A 24,244-nucleotide genomic window follows, 5' to 3' on the forward strand; every position below is an offset into this window, starting at 1 on the left:
AAAAATCAGCAAGGACTGAAATACCCAGGGATAATGCTTAAGAATACTGCAGCCTCCCGCACCCTCATTTTGACAGGACTTCTAATTGCTCTGCATAACTGTGATTTCTTGTTTCACACAGATAAAGTTAAAAGGTTACTGATTAAAAGGAGCAAGTCCAATCCCAGCTAACTCAAGTCAACAGAACAAAAGTTCAGCAAAATGAGACCAAGAGCATCTGTACGGGCTGCGGGACGCTCGCGTCCGTAACACGAGAGGGGTGAAAGAGGCAGGCAGAAATAAGGGAAGATATTAAGTAGATACTCACTTTGCAGTTAAGATTTTATGATCAACATCATCTAGAGATGAGCTGTGAGCAACATGAAATGTTCCAAACAGGGTGTTTCGCTTCTTTTTGATTTTTTCAGCCTGGAACATCAACAGAAAAAGGTCACAGGAAGAAGACGACCTTATGTTTCCTCCAGGACGAGAACATCCTGGATGGGCTGAGACAGAAATAGTCCCTGCAGCTGCCTGCACACATGTAAATAGTGTGAATCGGGCTTTTGCTGAAGGACGTTATTCTTCCTAACACGGTAGGTGAGGAATTCGCCAGCAGCGAGTAAGCAGGCTGCGGGTGTCATGCGCCTCCTTGGCCCTTCTCCTGACTGCCCAGCACTCGGAGGGAACCGAACCAGCTACTTCATACAGCAAACGGCTCTCTCGTAAAGCCTTGTTTGGTCTTTCCCGGGGGTAAACGATCAGAGAAACACCGTTAATGCCCTAGGGTTGCTGGTTTGGGGAGGTTTTTTCTTTTGGGGTTGTTTTTTTTGCCTTTCCTTTGTGGCACAGTGTATATTCAAAATTAAAGTCTCCACATGCAGCGCTCTGGTTCATGCATCTAGTGGCGTTAACTTGAGACTTACAAAAGACAAACCAAGGACGTGGACATGAGAACGGACACAGCAAAAGGAAAACCATCGAAATGTTAAAATGTTCAGAATAAAAACATATTAAGGCAGACAAATTTTTCTGTGCTGCCGGCTCTGACTGCTGTGTATGTCCACAGAGACAAATACATGTTACAACAGCTTCCCTGCAGCTCATCGCTTTTTGGTTGGCACAGAAAGTTTGAAACAACTGGGAATACAGAAATGATTCATCACGACAGATCGCATGCACGTTAGAAATTTTGTTGTCCGTGCACGTAAATCACCTGGAGCAGGGATTATGCTTAGCAGGTGCAAACCCTCTCCTTACTGAGTACCCAGAGCGCCGGGGCGCGGGCAGCGATTCACGCTCCGCGCCCTCCCAGGGCGCCGACGCTGCCGACGGGCCAGCGCAGCCGACGGGCATGCCCAGGGCAGCGCCTGCTGCGCCCCGAGAGGCCATCGCTCGTTAGCATTTTCGGACCCTACTTACGCCTCTACGAAGGTTTGTGCTTGTCCTGGTTTCAGCTAGGATAGAGTTAATTTTCTTCCTAGGAGCTGGCACAGTGTTGTGTTTTGGGTTTAGGATGGGAATAACGTTGATAACACACTGATGTTTTAGTTGTTGCTCAGCAGTGCTTACACTGGTCAAGGACTTTCCAGCTTCCCATGCGCTGCCTGGTGCACAAGGAGCTGGGAGGAGGCACGGCCAGGAGAGCTGACCCAGACCTGCCAAAGGGCCATTCCATACCATATGGCATCGTGCCCAGTATAGAAACTGGGGGAGTTGGCCGGGGGGCAGCGATCGCTGCTTGGGGACGGGCTGGGCATCGGTCGGCGGGTGGTGAGCAATCGTATAGTGTATCTCTTGCTTTGTATATTATTACTGTATTATTACTACTACTATTCTATTTCATTTTACTTCAATTATTAAACTGTTCTTATCTCAACCCACGAGTTTTCTGACTTTCACCTTTCCAATTCTCTCCCCCGTCCCACCGGGAGGGGGAAGTGAGCGAGCGGCCGGGTGGTGCTTGGCTGCTGGCTGGGGTTAAACCGCGACTTTAAAAAAATGCACTTTAAAAAAATGCAAATTTAAGGCATTAAAAGGGCAATAAAGAAGGTGCAGAGAAACCAACTCTGCAGGTTTCATTCCCCAAACCCTGCGGCTGCGAGGGGAGGACCCGGGACAAGACGCTGAAATTCTCACCCCTTCCTTGGCCACCAGCAGCTGCTTCTCCGCATTCTGTTTCTTGATGTTGTAGTACTGGACCTCCACCTCGTGGGTCAGCTGGAGCCACTTCTGCAGGGCCTCGGGCGCAGCCCAGCTGCAGTGGGACTCCAGCTCCTTCTCGGCGTTCTTGAGTGCCATCCGCACCTGGGAGAGAACCGGCCGACGCGGCGTTGCAGCAGCGGCGGGGACGGCCTGCCCTCCTGCAAGGTCATCCCAACCGCTGGCTGCCAACCCAGCACTTTTAAGGCACCAGAAAATAGAAAAAAAGACTCCATGCAGCTTAATCTTACTCCTGACAGAAGCAGAGGTCATTAGGGGAGAGGGGGCACCCTGGTACTGCGGGCGAGAGGGAGAGAGGAGCGCGGCAGGGCAGCCATGCGGCAGACAAGGCTGCTGCTGGGATGACCAGAGCACCCTACAGTGCTTTCCTTCCATCCTAAAGGTGAGCTCCTTCCTCAAAAATTCCCAGCCATGACAACGCTGTCCTGCCTCAGCACCTCAGCTCTCGGGGAGGGTAAGCAGAGCTGGCCTGGGCTACCTCTTCACGCCAGCTCCTCTGCCTCCCAGCGGCACAAACTGCACGTAAACCCTCCAGAGCTGACAGCACGATGCACAAGTTAGAAGAGAATCAGACTTAGGGAAGGATATTCAGGGTGCTTATCTGAGCCTCTAGAAAGCTCTGCAAAGCTTGCTGCCTGCCTGCAGGTCTGCAAAACCCACAGATTCCCCTCCTGAGGCAGAATCGCTGACAACGCTGTGCAGGCAATCGCCTTTTTTCTCTGCAGCTACTGAGCCAAGCAGAGGGAGCTTGTCAAGAGACAACTTTCACACTGGAGCAAGATGATAAAAATATTTAGACACAAAACATGTGCTGCTGGGTCAGGAAAAGAAACAACACGTCTGGAATCAGCAGTTTCTGCAGCTTTCTGGGGGACTCTCCTTCCATCCCCACTCAGTCTCCTCCACACACCATCGGTCTGGTCTCCTCCACCCTCTTACTTATCCTGCTGGAGATGGGAGCAGTTACAAAATTAGAAGAAAGTGGGTGACAAGCAAGTCGAAGATACCAAAACCTTACATAAAAGCATTTAGTGCTAGAGACCATCGAGAACTAACACTTCTCTTCCATTACACCCGATGTGGAGGGACTTTAATAAACCTGAAGCCTGACACAAGCCCTGCACGAAGTTAACGTGTTCCACACTGGAGAAACCAAAGGATGGCGATTGCAGCTCGCAGCTGCTGCGATCCAGGGCCAGCACAGCGGTGGTGGACTGGACTACTCAAGTTGTGCCAGGGGAGGTTTAGATTAGATATTTGGAAAAATTTCTTCACGGAGAGAGTGGTCAGGCCCTGGCCCAGGCTGCCCAGGGCAGGGGTGCAGTCACAGTCCCTGGAAGCGTTCACAAACCGTGTGGATGTGGTGCTTAGGGACAGGGTTTGGAGGTGGACCTGGCAGTTGGGTTAACGGTTGGACTCGGTGATCCCAGAGGTCCTTTCCAACCTTAGCGATTGTGTGATTCTACTCTTCAACCACGGCACACCCCCTCTGAGCTTCAAGGTATGTGGTTATGCACCCTACAGCAGACTTTCTTGCTGTTAAAATAAAAGCCAACCCTAAGCACCTTCAAGAGCTTTCACCGCCCCGGCAAGCCCTGGCCCACCAAGGCCGACCTTCTCCTAACAGATGCGGAGCTCGGGGAAAGGCCCAGCTGCGGCACGGCCAGCTACGCAGCCAGGGCCGCCCGCGTCACTGGGACGATGCCTGGGTGATGTCCGTCCCGTTTCCTCTTTCTGCTCTTTAGGGCCCGGGTCTAAGAAGCACAGAGGCCGCGGGAGCATCCAGCGCCCTGCTCGGGCTCCGCACCAGACCCTTCCCAAAGCCCAGCGCGCGCTTCCCACAACCGTGCTCACGCCCACCCTTGCCTGGTGCCGGTGCCTCTTCATCTCCTACAGAGCACAGCCGCAAGCGGACTGAAGATAAGCATTTTTTTAACAGATTGCTCAAACTTGGATCTTTTCCCTTAACGTGTTATTTAACTCAGTCACGTCTCACCAAGTCTGGCACAGGCGTAATTTCTAGCAAGCCAAAAGCAGCAGGTTACACACAGATATTCGAAATCCCATATTTTATCCCGGAGTACATTTGCAGGGTCCATCTAGAAGTAGCCAGGAGGCACTGCACAGAAGAGGCCAACTACTTATATCACTTATGTGCGATTGAGCCTTGTTGAGCATAACACTGCCTAAATCCTTCCAAAAGTTACAAATTCAGAATGGCAGACCCCGGGAAGGTCTGCTTTTTTCCCTCTGACACCAGCGGCACCAGGCGCTGCTCCCACCACAGGCAGAACTCTGACCACGATCTGCAAGCATCTGGGATTTAGGAACAGGGAGAATAAGTGGGCAGAAAATCCACCACTAGGTATTTGGGATAGAGGAGTGCTCACAACATTTACAGGAACAACGTTTTTACGGAACGGTGGAAAAGGGAAGCAGTGCAGAACAACAGCCAAGGACCAGTGGTGGAGATGAGCCATCATACACAAACCCCCTCGGTTCTGCAGGGGAATCAGTACAAATGGGAGTCATCTTGTGCATCTGCATTCTCCTAAGATTTCTAAGATCCCATTTTGACCACTAAGAGCGACAATTTATAAAGCGAGGAATGCCCTCTGGGTCTGCAGCCCCGGCTGGGTCCCCGGCTGGGGGAGGAGGACCTCCTGAGGAGAGAGGGTTGGTATGAACGACTCAGTACGGGAGAGTCCCGTCCCAGAAATACACTGCTTCTCCATCTCACACGCCCAACTCCAGCAGGAGCTTCCAAACCCTCCAGTACCGTTTTAGTGATGATCAACTGGTGCAAAAGAAGGTCTCGTTTTAATATTCCCTGGGACCCAAGAATACCTTAAAACCGGATGAGTTTTATGGTCGGGGGAGTGACTGGTTAATGTTATCTGTGGTCTACAGCTCGCTGGGACGGTGGTCGTGTTATAATCACACAGTGTGGGTCAGGTGGGTAAAACCAATACTCACCCTGTCAACGCATCCCTCCCGAAGGCCTCTAAGAAACAACAGAGCGGTTAAGTCACCTCTGGCTTTTCGGGTTTCTTAACAAATGCAAAGTAGAGGGGGAAGCAGAATGGATGAGACCCTGCCTTCTCCAAAAGCAGGTCAGCTACAAGGGCTGGGGGTTACAAGAGGAAGGCTGCACATCCTTATTTAATGGCCCACAATACAAAATGACTGGATTTCTGTGGGTGTGTGAATACGGACGCCCCAACGCGTGTCCTGAAACGGAGCTCAGTGACTTTGCGGAGAGGCTGGACGACCAGCTAGGAGGAACGATGTTGGGTCACGAGAGCCAAGCTGTACCAGGCGCCTGCGGGTGCCTGGGCTGTTGGTATTGCAGGCAGAAAGGAAATTTGCTGTTTGCTGACTGTTTGCATACCTAGGCTACACTGCCCCATGGCTCCCTGCTTCCCTGATGGCCCAGGACACTTGTTTCTCCCTCGTCAGCGGAAACCCTAGATTCTTGTCTCGTTTTCTTCCCCATCCTCCATGGTGGCATAGGAGACTGGGCACGGTCAGGGTGGGAGGACATGCTGATGGCCTGGAATATCCAAGGTACTCGCTTGGCTCACGCCATTCTGGCTCACACAATTTCAGTTTAACCTGATCTATAAATTGAAGTCAGACAAGAATCGTCCCTCAGGCAAAATAGGAAGCAGCAACTGGAATTGTGTTTTTGGACTTTCTCTGTAGGTTTGGGCAAAGGGCAGTTTTGAGGTAAAATTCCCAGGCGCTCGCTCTTTGCCCTCTCTTACTGCAGGCAGGTGCCATGAGCAACCTCCTTGAGTTCCATTATTTCCCTACAGCTTTGTTAAAGGTCTCAGGGTTTTTAGATATAGGATTGGGAATGCTTTTTCTGACCTAGGACAAATTATTTTACAAATGCTCTGTGTATCCTTCAGGACCAAACGTGTTTCATTTTTACCAGCAGCAGCATTATACACAATATTCTGTCTAGGCCTACATTATGATATGTAACTTGGGGGCATATTTTCCTGCTAGTCTAAACTTAAAACTAATGTTTTTGAGACTTGCATACGAACTCTAACCTTGCTGTACAGATTGTAATCGAGTGCTAAATTCTGTTGGAAGGAAATTTCTGTCGTACACCTCTCTGACCCACAAGAAAACACGATAAGCACAACCGAACTCATTCTAAATCTCTCCCGAAACCATGAATAGATACAAAAGGGAAAAAAGAACGAGCTTATGGTTTGGAGTGGGAGTTAGAAGTCATCAGAGGGGAGCAGGTACAGGTCAAGTTCAATGCCTCTCCTTCTGCAGGGCAAGGTGGGACGGCGCGGGGTAGCAACACATGAGTCTCGAGACGGCGCCTGCACGGTCCCTGCTACCCAGCACACAGCAGCACTGTTACAGCGTACGGGGGACGTGTGACGTGGAGTAGTGGAAGAAATACTTGGGTCTTTTCCTCCACAAAGGGAGTGGAAAAGCAAAGGCGGAGGAGCATTATAAGCAGAGCATCACTGGGTTTCTCAGAGGGTGAAGCAGAGTGAGGAACTGCCTCCTGCTCTTGCTGGCACGTCTGGCATGCAAGTGCATCCATCTGGCCGAACCCTTACCTGCTCCAGTTCTTGCTCAGCGTATTTCTGCCTGCTCAGTTCATTCTCCGTGCCCTCCCGCAGTTCTCGGAGCCGGTGTGCCTCCTGCTTGGCGATGCTGATCTCATCCTGCAGTTTCTTCTCCAGGTGCACCTTTTCCACCTCCACAGAGCGATGTTCCTCCTGAGCCTTCTGCAGCCTGCAACACACAGAGACCGAGAGCCCGGTGCTGCGCCTGTCGGGCTGTCTGTACACAGCCGAAGGAGGCCACAGGGCAAGGGCTGGCCAGCCACAATCTAGACCAACCCTGCTCTTATTTACTCTATGTTGATGTCAACAGAGATCTGTATTTGGAAAGTCAAGGAGAAAGTTCACCGTGCCCGGGAAGAAATTAAATTGTCAACTTCACAGTCTCAACTTTATTTCACTTATTAAATACTCAGTACATATTTTCTTAATTTTCCAAAGCACATCAAGATTTCCTTAAATAAGCCTCGAATTAATTTGAATTTTCAGTGTTTTTACAAAAGTGCTTTTGCTTTTATTAAAAAAAAAGGAGGGGAAGATCTGCCTGAGCAGGTATGACCACCCAGATGGGATGTCTCCGTGTTCCCCTTGCAACAGCCTTCAAATTTAGACATGTCTTAATCTTGCCTGGAAGTTATTATTTTTCCTCGTGACAATTAAATCAGCAGGAATTATACATGGCAACAAAAAGTAATAGCAGATTACTTGTACTCATTCAGGAAGGTTCAACCATTCAGCCTGGAAAGCCTCGGCCTCTGAAGGAGGCACCACCGCAGCCACAGCGAGATGTTTCAGGGTTTCCACGACATTTGCATTTCAGGGGAGTTGCACTAGTGCAAACCCAATCCTCGCACAAGTTCGGTGAAATCAAATGAGCATCAAGAATGAACCTGGCCCGTGCGGGATTGAGCTGTCCTGAAAAGCGGTGGTGAAGTCTCTGGTTGTCGCCACCCAACCAACCTCCAGTGCCAGCGGTGCCTCGTCAATACAGTCCCAAACCCGTGTGCTTCTAGAGACACAGCGATTGCCAAGTACAAGGGGAAAAACAGATCTGGCAAATATTCGGTTGAAATGAAATTAAGAGGTTCACTTCACAATGAAGGTTCTGAAAAGTCATGTTGAACAAGTACTACCAATGAAAGAAATGAGAGTAATAAAGGGCTTCTTGCTTTGCGAGAACCAGCCAAATAATTCAAATGAAAACCACTTTTTTTTAAATGATGGCAACAATTAAATCCTGGATCAAATTTCTGAGGAATGTGGTGCCTCTATCTTTGGATAACCTCAAATCAAGATGTGACGAGTTTCCAGAAGAGGTACTTCAGCGACTGGATCGAACGCAGTGAAGCGTTGCGGCTTACGCTGTCAGGAACCAGGTGCATCAACCTCACAGTCCCACCTTTTCAACATGAACTTCTCTTTCAAAAGTCTCAGTTATCACAGCCTGAGATAAATCAATAAAAGCTGGACAAAGCCACACTGTAAGAGCAGCAGAGGCAACGCTATTTTTAACCCAGACCAAACTGAGGGAACTCGGGTGTTCTGCCATGAGAAGCAAAGCTCTGCTCCCCACCCAAACCGGGTCTGGCTCCGGGTGTGCTGTCCCTGTCCTGCAAATGACAAGTGACACATCTCGGAGGGCACTCCTGGGCTCCCCGTGCAGCTCCCGCTCATCCCGGACCAGCTGGGGACTAACAGAAAGGAAAAACCTGATCCTCAGTCACTCCAAACGCTGCTCCCTGCAGCGCACGCGGAGGTGTCCGGCTTCCAGCCTTGTATCGAAGGCCAGCACTCGGTTGTGCTCTTGGCGAGAGGGAGCGCAGCCCGCGCGCAGACTCGCAGCAGGGACCCATCGCTACCTTTTGGGTCAAGAGCGAAGCCACTCGCTGTCCCAGCCAAGGACTCCTCTTCCTCAGGCTCCTCCTCGGCATGCAGATGGCCATCGAGAACAGATTGGACAGGCTGGACTCTCATCAGCCGTGATGTTGGCTCTCTTCTTGGAAAAGGCTCATTTTCATTTTACAGCTCTGTTGAGAAACTCAAGTGTTTTTCTTCCCAATTTAAAGAGACTCTTGCCAAGACATTCCAAGTTTTTAGATAAACCCATGCTCTCTGCCCTGTGCATCAGTGCTGAAGCTCTTCCATACTAGGGCCGTAAGAATCCCAAACCACCAATATATCTCTGTTAAAAGGAGAAATTCCCCTATACTATGACGCAGAATGGGAAGGAATTTTATCCTTAAGATAATTCTCGAAGGCACTCTAATATCTAATTTTCCCTTACTACCATTTTTTTCCTGACAGCAGAGCCCAGACTTTTCAATGTTGGTTATGGACAAAACCACGTTTTGTCCGTCCATTCCCGTTCGAACCCAGCCGATTGAGCCACGCTGGTTTCACGTGCACTGAGTTCCACAAGACGACAAAGTGCCTTCAGAGCTGCACTTGCAATGAGGGCAAGAAATCGAGACCCATCTGTGGGCTTCACAATTCAGGAGCAGATCTTCAATACAGTCAGTAGACCTTCAATACAGATGCTCAGTCATCAGTAGGATGTGCTGAGACACGAACGTTTTTATCTTGATGGGTCATTTACTTGACTGGAAAGTGTCACTGTTGAAGGATGTTCTCAAAAGGTATTTTGAAGATGAACAAAAAAATGGTTTTTTGTATCAATCTTCCCTTCCCAGCTCTTGAAGTTGTTCATCAAATAACAGTGCTAGCAGCTGGTAGGCAACTGGAAAGGCATCACATGCCTTCCGGAGGTCTGTTCAGCACTGAATTTCAATGAGCCAGGAAAGGAGGTTACTTCAAGCTCTAGAAAAGAAGTTTCTGAGCAGGACTTCAGAAAGAGTCCATGGGAACGTGCTGCTGGTAATTTCTGCCATTTCTACAGCGGCTGAGGACCACAGCTGAACCTTGCTGGGGCGCAAGGAGGAAGCAGCAAAGGCGTATTCCCCCTTTCAGAGAATTAAGATCAATCCTCTGCCAAGAAGCCCCACAAGGGCCACCTCCCACCCCTTGGGCTCCGGCTCAGTGCCCTTTGCAGAGGACAAGCTGCACACCCTGCAGAAACATCACAAGCTGCTCTGGGTTAAGATTCAAGCTATGCTTAGCATACACGGTTTTGTGTTTCTTCCTATCTGGCTTTAGAGCATTAGTTAAACTTCCCAGGCACATCGACTTGTTTACGTGGCTCTGCCCTCGGCAGCAGATCCCAAGGTCGTTCCCCGCACGGCACATTCACAGCAGCCGGCGTTTCGACCTCTGGTGTGACCTGCTCTTCAGTGACACCCAGCAGAGGCCTCCCGCCCTGGACATGGCTCTGCTGCTCCAAGAGATGGACGTTGAGAAGGAATTCCTGTGTCCTTCTGGCTGTAGAAGAAAAACCATCTTTTTCTCTGGGGTATTTCCAACTGTAGTGTAAAATTACACAAAGCTCTGCGAAACCAGCTGTGGACTGCAGCCGGCTCCATGGCAGGCGGAGGGGAAACGCACTTTATTCTATCTCTATGCCAAAAAGAAAGCAGGTCATGTATCCGCATTACTGCCAGGGGAACGCGCCCAGCCTGGCACCATCACCTTGGTACTCTCTCAAGTGTTTGCCCTCCACATAGACACCAACTGATGCGATCACACTCGAAGAAGAAAAGCTTTTGAGCAACGCACGCGTGCGGGACAATTCCCTGATGGCTGTCACGAGCACATAGGCAAGAAACCAGGCTGCAGTCTTGTGGGTACGTCGTACGGTTTCCAAAAACTCAGCTGCTTGCAGAAGTCTCCACGGCAGACCGGCAGCCTCGGGGTCCCGGCGTTGGCACAGGTCGTGCGTCACACCACCCGTGAGCGGCCAGCACGCCTACCTGGGGCCGGGCTCCGCTTTTGGAGAAGCCAATGGGAACGTAGCGGTTGGCTTATATGGCAGCCAAATTAAGGTTTATCCTCCAAATTACACTTAAAACTAATGAAAAATAGTTACAGCCCAAGACTATCATGCTCTGTTATTTGCTAAATCTGCCCTTAAAAAATCTTATTGCCAAAAAACCCCACTGGTTTGTCACCGACGGTCTTGAATGCTCTTTTCTTTCCTAGAAGACTCCTGTGTCCGCAGAGGGCCTCTTTTGCAGCCCGTTCTCCGATGAGCAGTTTTACTGGAACCATTACAAACTTTTCTGTGAGTAGAGGTCACATTCCTGAAGCTCCAGTGTTTTGCCCAAGTGCCTAGAGCTCAACCATTCGTATGTAATACTCCAAAATTATTTTTTTCATTCTTCCCAGACAACACTCCCGGACTTAGGCATCACTGTGCAGGCAGGGAAGCACGGACTTCTACATAGAGCTCAAAGGTTCAAGAGGGTTGTAATTCCTCTGATTGCTTCCGCTGGTTCAGCACGCTTTTTCCCCATCAAAAGCCAGGGTGAAACAACCTGATCAGCCTGGATGACAAATGAGTGAGCTGCATTGCCTTACGCTCCTTTGAGAGGCTCTTCTCCCCCTCTAGCTACCAGATTTACACTGTAATTTCAGGGGGTGGGGATCCTGATATACTTTCAGTATGAGTCAGAGCAGGAGTAGAAACCACTGTACGTTTCACTGCTCCTATATAATTAAATGTGGTAAATAAATAGGAAGTACCTATTTGAAATAAGACAACGCACTCAAAACGAAGAGGGACCACTGTTGAGCACAGGAGCGCTCTCAGCTGTTTTGCTCAGTTGGATGTTTTGCTCCTTAAAGCAGAGAAGTGTAGGGAGGAGAGCTCCCACACACCAACAGCAGCAAAATTAAACGGAGTCAAGGATTCCCAGAAATTCAGAAACTATTTTTTGGAACCAGTGATGACCATTAGAGCAGAACCAGAACTAAACAGACAAAACACAAGATAAAAACAGCACGGAAAGGGAACAAAACTGCACGGGAGCGCGTACAGCCACGCTTGACTACGCGTCAGCATGCACTGGAGCCCACCTCGGAGCGGGAGATGCTGGTGTTGGATGCTGTCACTTTGCTCGAGCGGCTTCACTGCCACATTTCAGGACCGTATTAAGGCGAGGGAGTTTTCACCACCCAGGCCTTCCCGTGGCACACCGCAAGTACAAATAACTAGCACGTCACCGCCGAAGAGCAGGTCAAGTGAGCACGCACGCATCTTTCCGCGTAGCCTGGTAACGAGCCAGGCACCCATTTGAGCTGTTAAGATGGGTTGGCAGGTTTGCTACGGTCGCTCAGGAAGGTGCTGACTCTGGTACACAGCACCAGGTGACTGCTGCTCAGAAGCACGACAGCTAAAAAGAAAATCTTTCCTGAGATCTAAATGAGGAATAACCTTGCAGAAACGATCAACAGCTGAATGCTCCAGCTGGGTGGACGCATAAAACCTACCTTTCTTGAAGGTCATGGAGAGACTGTTCAGCTCTGTGGAGTCCCTCGAGGTCTTTCATCATCTTCTTCATGTGCTCCTTTGAATAGCGATTCTGGATGTAGGCGAACCAGCAGCCACCCACTCCGATGACGATGGACACCACCAGCATGAAGTCCTTCAGGTGGTTGTGACGAGTTACTGGAAGAGAGCCAGAGATACTACTGAATTCAAAAGAACCGGCGAATTAACTCCGCAGTGCTTCGCCCGCACCAGAGCTGGACATGAGAACTTAAGATAATGTTAGAAGGAATTGTGGCCCAGGTTTCACAAAGAGAAAAGATGAACTACATCGATGGGGAGATGAAATTCAACATCTTATAGCTATCATTTGCCTGGCAATACACGATACAGGAGAGCCTCCACATAGGAACCCCCAGCACAGCTGCGCTCTTTTAGGACAGTACGCCTAACATTGAATACAAAGATATAAGGGCTAAGAAGAAAATAACTTTGTTAAAAAAACAGGACTGTGATCATAGAGATGGGGCAGATCAGGTATCCAACTGTCAAGTTGCAAAACCTTCCACCAGAATTACAACTCAACGTGGAAACCCCTTTTTCAACAGGCAGCAAAACACAGGTACTTAAAAAAAAGTGTGGATGTGTCTAAGAGAACAGACCTAAATAAGCAGGGGTTTAAGTGCTAAACAAAAACCAAAAACATGATTCAAGCAGATTTTTTTTTTACGGTTTACTAATTAGCAAATCCTCAAACAACTGAGAAAGGTAAAAATGAGAAAGAGCAGCTTAGTCAAGCTAGCTGCAACGAAACATTCAGTGTCTGCTGGTTTTAAACTGAAAGAGGGGAGATTCAGACTGGATGGAAGGAAGAAATGTTTCACGCTGAGGGTGGTGAGACACTGGCCCAGGTTGCCCAGAGAGGTGGGAGATGCCCCATCCCTGGAAGCATCCAAGGCCAGGCTGGACGGGGCTGTGAGCACCCTGATCTGGTGGAAGGTGTCCCTGCCCGTGGCAGGGGTGGGACTGGATGGGCTTTAAAGGCCCCTTCCCACCCAAACCATTCTGTGATTCTACGACCCCGCACACTGCAAACCCCCAGGCACAACCTCCCACTTGCACTTGACACAGTACTGATTTCTTTTTGCTACCAATACCACAGGTTTTATCCTAGGCACGCCGATTTCTATCAAGGTCTACAGGCAGCAGAGGGAAACACGCGGTTCCCAGCAGCACGGGGTGTGCTCAGCCGCTCCACACAGCATTTACACCAGCAGTGACCCAACACCGCTTCCCTGCACAGGCTCCTCTGAAACACACTGAAGTCCCAGAGGCTTTCACGTTAGGCTTCATGGAAATGTATAAGGAGAAGCATGAACATGTGATTCTAGAAGGAGACGGACGGGGTATGGAGGTCCTGTAGGCCATGGGAGCTGGGGAAGAAGAGCGGGTCCTGAGAGGAGGCGACGCCAGGGAAGGAAGAGTCCCCGTTTTGGTTTCTGCTTCCTGAAACCCTGCTGCCCTCCGAGGCGTCCCTCTGCCAGCTGGATCCTGTTCTGCAGAGCTGACTGTCTCCTCATCACGGGTTCACGAGGGGAAGATCCTCCTTCGCTAACTTCCATCTCCTTTTATGACAGGGTCACCCTTCTAGTTGACCAAGAGAAGCCAGCAGATGTGGTTTTTTTTTTTATTTTAGCAAAGCTTCTGATACTGTCTCTGACAGTACACTTCTGGGCAAAACATCCAGCGCGCAGCGGGGCAAGTCCATAACACACTGGATGAGCAACTGGCTGACAGGTCAGGCTCAAAGAGTTATAGTAAATGGGGTCACATCAGGCTGGCGGCCAGTCACCAGTGGGGGCCAGTGCTCTTTAATGGTTTTATACATTATAAGGACGTAGGAATCGAATGTACCTCCAAGTAAGTTGGCCAATTATACTAAACTAGGAGGAGCTGTGGACACCCTTGAGGGCAGAGAGGCCTTACAGCGAGATCTGGATAGACAGAGCTGGGCAATCACCAGCCGCACGGAATTTAACAAGAGCAAGTGCGGGATTCCCCACCCGGGATGGGGTGATCCTGGTTCTAGGTACAAACCGGGGGACGAGAGGCTGGAGAGCAGCCCCGCGGAAAGAGATCGGGGGGTCTGGGTTGACGGCAAGTTGAACACGAGCCAGCAGCGTGCCCTGGCAGCCAAAGGGGCCAGCCGTGCCCCGGGGCGCATCCAGCACGGCACCGCGAGCCGGCCGAGGGAGGCGACTGTCCCGCTCCGCACCGCGCTGGGGCGGCCCCACCTCGAGCGCCGGGTGCGGTTTTGGGCGCCTCAAGGCAAGGCCGTCAAACGATGAGAGCGTGTCCGGGAGGGCGACCGAGGTGGTGAAAGGTGTCCAGGGCAAGGCTTAGGAGGGGCGGCTGAGGGCACTTGGCTCGTTCAGCTTGGAGAAGAGAGGGCTGAGGGGTGACCTCATGGCTGAGGGGTGACCTCATCACAGCCTACACCTTCCTCAAGGGGGGCAGCGGAGGGGAGGTGCTGAGCTCCTCTCTCTGGTGACCGGCGACAGGACACGAGGAAACGGGACGCAGCTGCCTCGGGGGCAGTTCAGGCTGGACACGAGGAACAGGTTCTCCACTGAGAGGGCGGTCGGTCCCTGGAAGGGGCTCCCCGGGGACGTGGTCACGGCCCCAAGGCTGTCAGAGTTCAAGGAGCGTCTGGACGACGCTGTGAGTCGTGGTTTGGTGTCAGGCAGGCCTGCGGGGAGCAGGGCGTTGGACGCGATGATCCGTATGGGTCCATTCCAACTTGAGATATTCTATTCTACATGAAGGGTCCTTATCCGAGAGCGAACGCTGCGCCAGCTCCAGCAGCCCCCAGCTGTTCCGCTTGACCGGCTCTGGGCGATGGTACTTGAATGGACAAGACTGACGGGAGAATTTAGGTTGGCAGGTACAGGGGAAGCGAAAGAGCCATTACAGGCACAACCAGAAAACCTTTTTGCCTGAAGCAGGAGGTTTTTAAACACAGAAATGTACGTACACAACCTGCCCCCTCCCCTTGCTGCCAGCCCTGAGAGCAGAGTGGCTTCGGCGGGCTGGGGACAGGCAGGTCACCTCCGGGTTCAGAGCAGCCCGAGAGCTGCCAACAGGCTACAGCCACAGAAGGGCCCTTTCTTCGAGGAACTGCCAACGATGTGCTGTAACACAGTCTCAGTTACTCTAAAAGGAGTCAGAAATGCTGTTTTCCCCAAATCGATGCAACATGCCTTCCTCTGCCCTGCCCCTGGTCTGGAGGACACCCCAACTCAGCGTGCACGAGATGGGCTGCACCCAAAGCAGCACCCACTTTCACAAGGAAAACGCTTTAGCGAGGCGAGTCCTCGCTGCTGGGTCCTGGCAGCAATACTTGCCAGCCCACGGGGCAAATGGGTCACGGCGGCCCGGCGAGCACGAGCAGAACTCCCCGAAACGAGCTTCTCACCCACACATCAGGCTCAGGACGAGCACGGCACGGAGGGGTGTCCTGGCACCGGGAAGTCACAGCGGTGAAGAGAGTTTAAAACGGCCGGGAATTGCACCCTGTTGTTCTCCAAAATGAGCGATGTGGAAAAGCCAACAACCAGACATTTTGAAGATGGCAAAAGGAGTTACTGTGAATAGCCTTTCATAAAGGAATTTTACAATACTTTAAGACAAATGAAAAGCCATAACCCACCACAGGCAAACAAATATTGGATGCATTTTGTAGGGGAGTGACCTGAAGCACAGAAGCAAGCGATGCTGTGCAGGACCAACCTGTGCAGGGACTGGATCTGTCCCCCTCCATCCCGGGGCACCTGGCAGCTTTGGCGCAGGGCTGGGAGCCGCTTTCCTGCAGGAGAAGCTATTGCTGACACTGGAGGCAGCAGCCAACGTGGCCACGCTCTGTTCCCAGCTCTTTCACGTACTCCTTGATTCCCGTGCGTGCGTTTTGTGTCTGAAGGTGGGAAGCCAGAGCCCGTGCCGGCTGTGCAGGCTCCCACCGCCGGGACCGCGGGACAGGACGGCCCCGGGTCTGGAGGGGCCACTGCACAGCCGGGTGAACGCCCAGCTGGGAAGCGCTCGATGGCCACCTCTACTTGGGTCCCTTCCTCTCTGTGCACCGCAGGTGAGCTTACGTGAACGGATTAAGCATTAAATCCCACCTGGACTGCAAGTTTCCCAACACCTTTGGTTTCGGGACGGTCAGGGGACTTGTGAACGTTTACGCGAGGCACTGCTATGCCGCACTGGCCGGATGATTTCCGTCACGTCCTTCATCTTACGCAAAACCCTCCAGCTCTTTGTTTGCAGTTACGGCGACGCGTTGACTGCTTTCCCATGAAACGAGAAGCAACGAGACGGCTGTGGTGCTCTCACTGCAAGGAGTTTCTCCAAAAGCCCTTCCATCTTATTTGAAGTTGCAGACTTTAAAAACTTGTTGATTATACCAAATTTGAAATGGATCTCTACCAACAGAACTTTGACACCATTTTAATAATTTTAGTAAGTAACATTGCTGCCTTCCCAGCAGTATAATATCGATCAATGAGCCCCCAGGGCCTCAAATCCATCTTTGCTACCTTAAAATATCATTAATGAACATAATTTTTTGGGAAAAAAACTCTTCCCTCCAAATGGCACACACAGAGCAAATTTAGGGCTCTCCCTTCCTTTTAATTTGTGCAAGTATTTAAAGGCTTTTCCAATACATTAAGATACACGCTTTTCGTAATGCTTAGGTCTCAGCATCAGCTTTGCACAACGCAAGAGAGGATTGCCCAGCTGGCCTTTTCAAGTGGAAATTTGCATTTCTCACATGACAGCGAAGTTAAGGCTCTGAGACCACGCCTGAAGGCTCTTCCTGGGCGTACTGAGCTATGGTAAAATCCCCAAAGGCAGCAGAGAGCGAAAGAACTGCGGCAAGGCACAGTGGTGGTTCCTTCAGGTGGAAAGGGTTCAGATGCGACCACTGTTCCCCAACAGTAAATCAACAGGTTCATTTCTAACGCGGATACACGCTCTGCTGCACTCAGCACTCGCGTCCTCTCAATTCTGTGAGAAATCCCAAGACGTGAAACACGGAGGGCGCACAGAACAGCGTACGAATCCGATCTCTTTTCCCCAGGAACCTCAAGAACCAGGTGAATTACAAGAGGGACAGGAGGCCTACAGACCGTTCTCAGGATGTAGAGAAACAACGGGTGTCAGGTCTCCTGTCAAAACCTCTAATAGAAAGTCAAAAAACCGTTTACTTCCATCATTTGGAGGGATGAGGACTTTCACAGCTGAGGCAGGAACAATATTTATTGTACCGCCAAATCTCTTTATGCCCTAGTGAAATCAAATACAGGGACACAAGGCATTTGCTTTAACTCATCCCCAAATCGTTCCCCCTGAATCTCTGCTTCAGTCAAGACAGAAGATGCAGAAACGAAAGGTTATTGCGGGTATGCAAAACGTGATGAAGCAGAGAGGAAGAGGTGGTAAAGGAGAATGCTGACGTGTTTTAACTGGGAGAAAAAGATTGCTGGATTTGATACAATTCAGTATTTGGGGGAAGGTGGGCTGGAAATACGTTTTTACATTCTCACGCATCGTCAGCAAAGGATCTACTTGGGATTTGCTGGCAAAGGGAGAACAACAGCGGGGGCTGCAAGAACACCTCCGTCAGGCAGAGACGACGGGCTAGACCAACACCATCTTTTCCACATACTGATACGGGGATTCCTTAACAGCTCGGTTACAAGCCACACCAGAATATTCTGGTACTGTCAAAGAATACAAATACACACACCCAAACATCAAGATTTGGCCAAAATGAATCATTCCTGCTTGAAGGCTTTAGATGAAGCATCGCGTAGAGGCACGTGCAGCCTCAGCCCAAGGAACACATTGCCCATGCCTCGCGGGCAGACATGGACTGGACAAGACACAAGCCTGCAAAACGCAGCGAAGCAAGCACGCTACGCTAGATTAACGATTTAGAGATAGGAGAATGATGTGTTACAGTAGTAGGGGCATTACACCTGCGATTAGGAAAAAGCCTTGTATTAGATCTTGGTTTTCTCATTTATTTATTTTTAAGCAAAGAACAGCTGACGTGTGCTGTAACCGGGGAAAGATGAGGCTGCTTCCCCCCAGCAGCAATGACAGATGCACGTGCTCCGACCCCTCTGGCTGCATCGCACGGGACACGTCGCCCGGAGCGCATCTTTATCATGTCAAAGTGCCAGCGCCTGGCCCCGGCTACGGCACCAGGCTCCGTCCCGTGACTCTTTCTGGTCACAACCCATCTTTGGTTTCTCTGTAGCTCTCACTCGCCGCGAGTGAAATCAGTCTGGAAGCGCGTTAATCTAACGGGGCCACCCTTGCCAGCAGAAAAATGATTTCTGGAGAGACTCAAGCGGGCTGCTGCCGTCAGTGGCTGGTAGGAATTGCTCTGGCTGACTGAGAGCCAGAAATGAGGAATATACATAAGCCAGCACAAGAAACAGCAGTGCAGCAGCACAGTATCCTAGCTTAACAGAAATACACTGATGCGACACGACGGGCATTCTGCGTATCGAGATCTGAGACCTTCTGGAGCAGGCAGGCGGCCCGAGGAACACGAGGAAAACCCACAAAGACGACACAGGCATCTTCAGCGATACAAACGCCGGATGATGCAGCACATCTTCTCCTGCTTTCAACGCCAAGCGTGGCTATGAAAAGAGATGCCACCCGGGAGGAACATGAGAAAGCCCAGGGACTCCCTGGTGCCGCAGGCTGGCCCGTTAAATGACATCCCGCTTCCCCGTTTGTCAGCTATTTCCGACTGGAGCCCCCAGCTGAAGCAGAGCGGCATCTCGGCGTGTCCTCCTCCACGAGCCTCCCACTACGCTCCCTCTGCCTGCGTTTTTCTCCCTGGGTGTGGATGGATGAATAAAAGTGCTCACGTTACCACCTGCAAACCAGCGCTCGCAAGCAGGCGTGTCGCACGTGAAACGTAGAATGCTCACGAATTTCCCACGAAGGCACTTTAATCTACTGCTCAATCCCGTCTCCGCGGCAGGCTCGGGGGTGAACGCGGCTGGTCGCCCCAGCTCAGCTCCGGCAGCAGCGGCAATAACTCATTAATACCTACAGTACTCGCATCTCTCCCCAACCTCACGCTGCTTTGCTCCCTTTTCTTCTTCCTGACCAACTTTTTAGGCCGCATTAAGCGTCAGACTGATGAGGAACAACACATCACCGTAAGGGCGGACCGAGTGCGACTGGTGCAAAGCAGCAGCGGCAGCCGGCGGGGCCCGGGCTGCGGCCGGGTACAGGAGCTGCTCCTGCTCTCCAGGAGCCGTGCGGGAGCAGCCGTGTGGCTGCCAGGGAAAAGCCCCTCAATTTAACCTGCAATTCCTGAAGCTAAGGAATAATCACCTCCCATTTGTCAGAAACAGATGAAAAGGGTTTCAGAAGAAATTGGTTAAATAAAAATCATGGCTTAGCCACACTGCCACAGCTTATGAAGAAGCGTGTGATTTTTTTACCCTAGGACAATAAAGATTTTTTAATTTTTTTTTTTTTTTTAAGTGTGACATTTACCTCTGGAATTTTATAGAGTGAACATAATCTATTGCTGAAAAATAATCAACGCCACCTGTCACTTGAAGAGTTTAATCAATAAGCAGCGATGCATCTCAGCTGTTGCTCTTCCCAGCCCACCAGCACTCGATTGCTGTATTAATAGCTTTAATGTAAACGTGCAACACAAGCACGTAATCCCAGCTCCCGAGGAAATCCCGCATGCTGCGCGGGGGATGTCCTGGCTGTTTGCACTGCCGAAACACAAATACTGCAGCAACCTCTTAGATGCATAAACATAAGACGAGAAAAGGCATCCCTGCTCAAGATAAGCTCTCCTGCAAACTCACAGACACCGGAGCAAGCAAGCTTTTCCAGGAGCTACCTTTTTTTTCAGAAGCAGATGAAATAGCTTGGCACCATCTCCTGACCCGACCCTGACCGCTCCCCAGTGAGGCAGCCTGCTCTGGCTAAAATCCAGGTAGCACCTCTCCGCTCCATCGGTTGACCATTCCGGTCTCAGCGCTTTCTGGGGACGCTTTTGCTGCGACTTGGTGGCGTTCTCCCAGCAGAGACAGGCCCTGCGGCCAGCCCGGCCGCGCAGCAGCCCCGGCCGGGAGCTCCGCACCCCGCGGCGGCTCTGCAGCAAGCAGGAGGGCGGCCGGGGCGGGAGCCGAGACCGGCAGCGTCCTCCCTCCCGCAGCACCCCGAGCCCAGCGGCACCCAGGAACCCAACCCACCCGCCCACCCAGCCTGGAGCCAAACTGGCAAAGCTGGGAGGCACTGCTGGACAGACAGACGGAATGTATGGGGTACAGGGAGCTCCCTCGCGTGAGGGATGACCGAAGGGGTGACGGGGGAGGCTCTCCAGGGTCGCCGATCGTCACAGGGTGAGGGGTAACGGTTTTAAATTGAAAGAGGGTAGATTAGATTAGATATTAGGAAGAAATTCTTCACTGTGAGGGCGGTGAGGCACTGGGGCAGGCTGCCCAGGGAAGCTGCGGATGCCCCATCCCTGGAAGCCTTCAAGGTCAGGTTGGACGGGGCTCTGAGCAACCTGGTCAAGGGAAGGGTGTCCCTGCCCATGGCCGAGGCTGGAACTAAACAATCTTTAAGGTCTCTTCCAACCCAAACCATTCTATAATTCCGTGGTCACAGCCAAAATACGGGTGTCCCATCAGCAGAGCTGGGGCCAACAGGGAAGGGCAGCTGGGGGCAGGCCGTTCCCATGGGAGGTGGAAACCCAAAGGCGTAAGGGAAAGCAAACGTCGGGATGGGGCTGCCCAGCAGCCCTGCACTGATCTGCACCGAGGAGGGACAGCGATGCTGCTCCCCGACCGCGACGCAGGGGCTTTCCCCCGCAGGGCGGAGGGACAGGACCTTTCTCCAAACGTTCAGCAGACATCCAAGCACCTTCTCCCCTTATCTTCGTGAACACCGCCACGTCATCCATCATCTAACGCGCCACAGAAGAGTTCAATCATTCTTTGAAAACATGCACTCATAAATTCAGCACTAAAGAAATAAACACGATTAATACTGGCCCCTTTCCCATTCCGGATGGATTATCACAACATCCTCTTCCTAAGGAGCAGATTCTGGCACGTTGCTGCAGGTACGTAATTTTGAATCCCTTTTATTTCGCCTGTTGAGAAGACGGCTAAGCTGACTTGTTCATTCTATTCTATCAAAGCTATTACAGCTTTTCTCTCCTTTACAGTTTCCTCCACCGTTGCCATTACCGGCTTTGCCCAGCACGCTGCCAGCGCAGCCGCCTCCCCAGCCACGCAGGACGATGCCCTAAGCTAAGGCAAGTTCAGGTGCTGCACGCAGAAATACCTGCCAGCCCCACCGCGAGCTGATGCACACCCCGCTCGCCTCCCGCCGCCAGCCCTTCCTAGCTGCACCGCACGAGCACCTGACGGCCATCCTTCCTCTTCAGCAGCTTTCGCTCAAGACAAGCGGATGAGGAAACTATAAGGAAAACTCAGCTTGGATGTGAACGTAGCCTTTTCGCCTCCTAGAGCTTTTCTCTGTAAGATACAGGTTGAACAGAAGAATTCAAATCTTCATTCCTGGGAAGAAATGTATGGGTAACAAAGGCTAAATTCAGCCAAGCTGGCTTTTCTCTGCAGGTCTTCTCCGAAGAAAAGTGAAGGGCTCCCCAGACCACGGGAGTAATCTGGCTGCTTTGAGCAAGGGACTTGCCTCTTCCCACCACCTGCAACCAGCGCCAGCCCTCCCATCGCTAACAGACACCGTGCTCACTCCCTCTAAGCGATTCAAAGAACGGTAAATAAAAATCCGATTAATCTGAAACCTAACTATTCTACCCACTGTTCGCATGCTTTCCTGTGCTGTGAGAGCCCTCGGGGTATTTCTGATTGAGCCCGCAGTGCCGAGCATGTCACCGTGCCGAGCAGACGGCAGCAGGCTGAAGTCCGGCACTTTCCAAATGGACTTTGGGAAGATAAAGAGGAGGGGGGAAAAGGACAAAAGAAAAAGCACAGCTGTTACATTTTGTACTAAACTTCACAAAAATCCCCAGTATTTGCCACAAACTACCCATTATTTTTCCACAAATGTAGCTCTCGGTACTATTAACCTACTCGAAAATGAACAGCAGTGGTCACAGCACCAAGCCTGCCAGAGTTCAAGGAGCATCTGGACGATGCTCTTAATCATATGGTTTAGTTTTAGGTAGTCCCGCGAGGAGCAGGCAGTTGGATTCAATGCTCCTTATGGGTCCCTTCCAGCTTTAGATATTCTGTGATTCTATAAAGCGTGTTCATCAGCAAGGAAGGGGGTTTCCCCTGGAGCCACTTCACGAAGCCCCTTTCCAGAACACGTACTGTGCCGCTGTGCGCAACGCCAGCCCCCACGCACACCGAGCCACCCCAAAACAAACCAACCAACCCACCCCATATTTCTGAAACTGCTAATAGAAGTGCCTGGCGTCGGGCAAATGAACGATTATAGTTTCAAAACAGCTTAAATTGCATTTAACTGGAAACCTCGGAGGGGTCCTGTCAGAGTCTGCTGGGAGAGGCACTGCAAGGGGCAGAGCAAGGCGACCGCTCGCACGCCGAGGAGCGTGCAAGGGCGGCCGTGGCTTTTGTACCAGCCAATTCACACATGAACGCTGCCGTGACACAACCATTTAAAGTTGGATGCAACGTGTTTCCTGGGCTCAATTAATATCTCTTATTTCCTTCCAAGTGCCAACACAACTGAAAGGATTCATTCAAATCCCAGTTACTGCATCTACTTCACAGACTGGGAAATGAGGTTCATAGAATCACAGAATCGTTAAGGTTGGAAAGGACCTCTGAGATCACCGAGTCCAACCGTTACCCTACCTGCCAGGGCCACCTCTGAACCCTGTCCCTAAGCACCACATCCACACGGTTTGTGAACGCTTCCAGGGGCTGTGACTGCACCCCTGCCCTGGGCAGCCTGGGCCAGGCCCTGACAGCCCTTTGGGGGAAGAAGTTTTTCCCCATACCCAACCCAACCCTGCCCTGGCGCAGCTTGAGGCCGTTCCCTCTCGTCCCATCGCTTGTTCCTGGGGAGCAGAGACCGAGCCCCCGGCTCCAGCCTCCTCTCAGGCCGTTGCAGAGAGCGATGAGGGCTCCCCTCAGCCTCCTCTTCTCCAGGCTGAGCCCCCCCAGCTCCCCCAGCCGCTCCTCCCCAGCCTTGTGCTCCAGCCCCTGCCCCAGCCTCGCTGCCCTGCTCTGGCCACGCTCCAGCCCCTCCATGGCCGCCTTGGGGTGCGGGGCCCAGCGCTGAGCACAGCACTCGAGGGGCGGCCTCACCAGTGCCCAGCGCAGGGGCACCATCCCTGCCCTGCTCCTGCTGGCCACACCAGTCCTGACACAAGCCAGGGTGCCACTGGCCCTCTTGGCCACCTGGGCACCCTGCTGGCTCGTGTCCAGCGGCTGTCGACCAGCACCCCCAGGCCCTTTCCCGCCGGGCAGCTCCCAGCCGCTCCTCCCCACGCCTGCAGCGGTGCCTGGGGTTGCTGTGCCCCCAGGGCAGGACCCGGCCCTGAGCCTTGCTGAACCAGCAGAGTGATGCACCTGCAGTCACACGCGTGAGCCTGGCCCACGCACTGCACGGTCCCAGCCTGATATATCCAAACCCAAAGATTAACTTCCCAGTGCTCAGTCTATGCATGCCGCATACCACTGCACAGCTCCATCAAACAGCCTTGGTGCAGGAGTCGTGCTCGGCTTGATCTACGTGGCGTACACCACTGCCACGCACGACCACGAGTGTGACAGGCACTACCAACGTACCAGTCTATAAAAGACACGGGAAGTCTGTAAATCACCGTAAATCATGCGGGATTTGTCAGCATGAGGAAGCAGACAGAACTATTGCTTCTGCATTCAGAAGCTGGTGAGAGTAACTGCTGCAGGACAAGTCACCCTTCTCCAGCGTAACGAGTGCCTTTCCAAGGCAGAATCCTGGGAAAGACTGCAAGTAATGGCAG

General features: G+C 51.7%; 1 protein-coding gene across 5 annotated transcripts in view; it reads right to left on the reverse strand.

Moving 5' to 3' along the window:
- The window catches only part of STIM1 (stromal interaction molecule 1), a 109,290-nt gene that overhangs the window by 17,604 nt on the left and 67,442 nt on the right, over positions 1–24,244 (reverse strand). For all 5 annotated transcript variants that reach the window (XM_082304682.1, XM_082304684.1, XM_082304683.1 and 2 more), the window contains exons 7-10: positions 12,183–12,360; positions 6,795–6,972; positions 2,119–2,286; positions 308–408 (exon numbers count right to left, since the gene is read on the reverse strand). In XM_082304682.1, the coding sequence (XP_082160808.1) occupies positions 308–408; positions 2,119–2,286; positions 6,795–6,972; positions 12,183–12,360 (625 nt within the window). The remainder of the gene's footprint in view (positions 1–307; positions 409–2,118; positions 2,287–6,794; positions 6,973–12,182; positions 12,361–24,244) is intronic.

Source organism: Platalea leucorodia (assembly GCF_965183815.1).
Source record: "Platalea leucorodia genome assembly, chromosome: 2".
Classification (NCBI taxonomy): Eukaryota; Metazoa; Chordata; class Aves; order Pelecaniformes; family Threskiornithidae; genus Platalea; species Platalea leucorodia.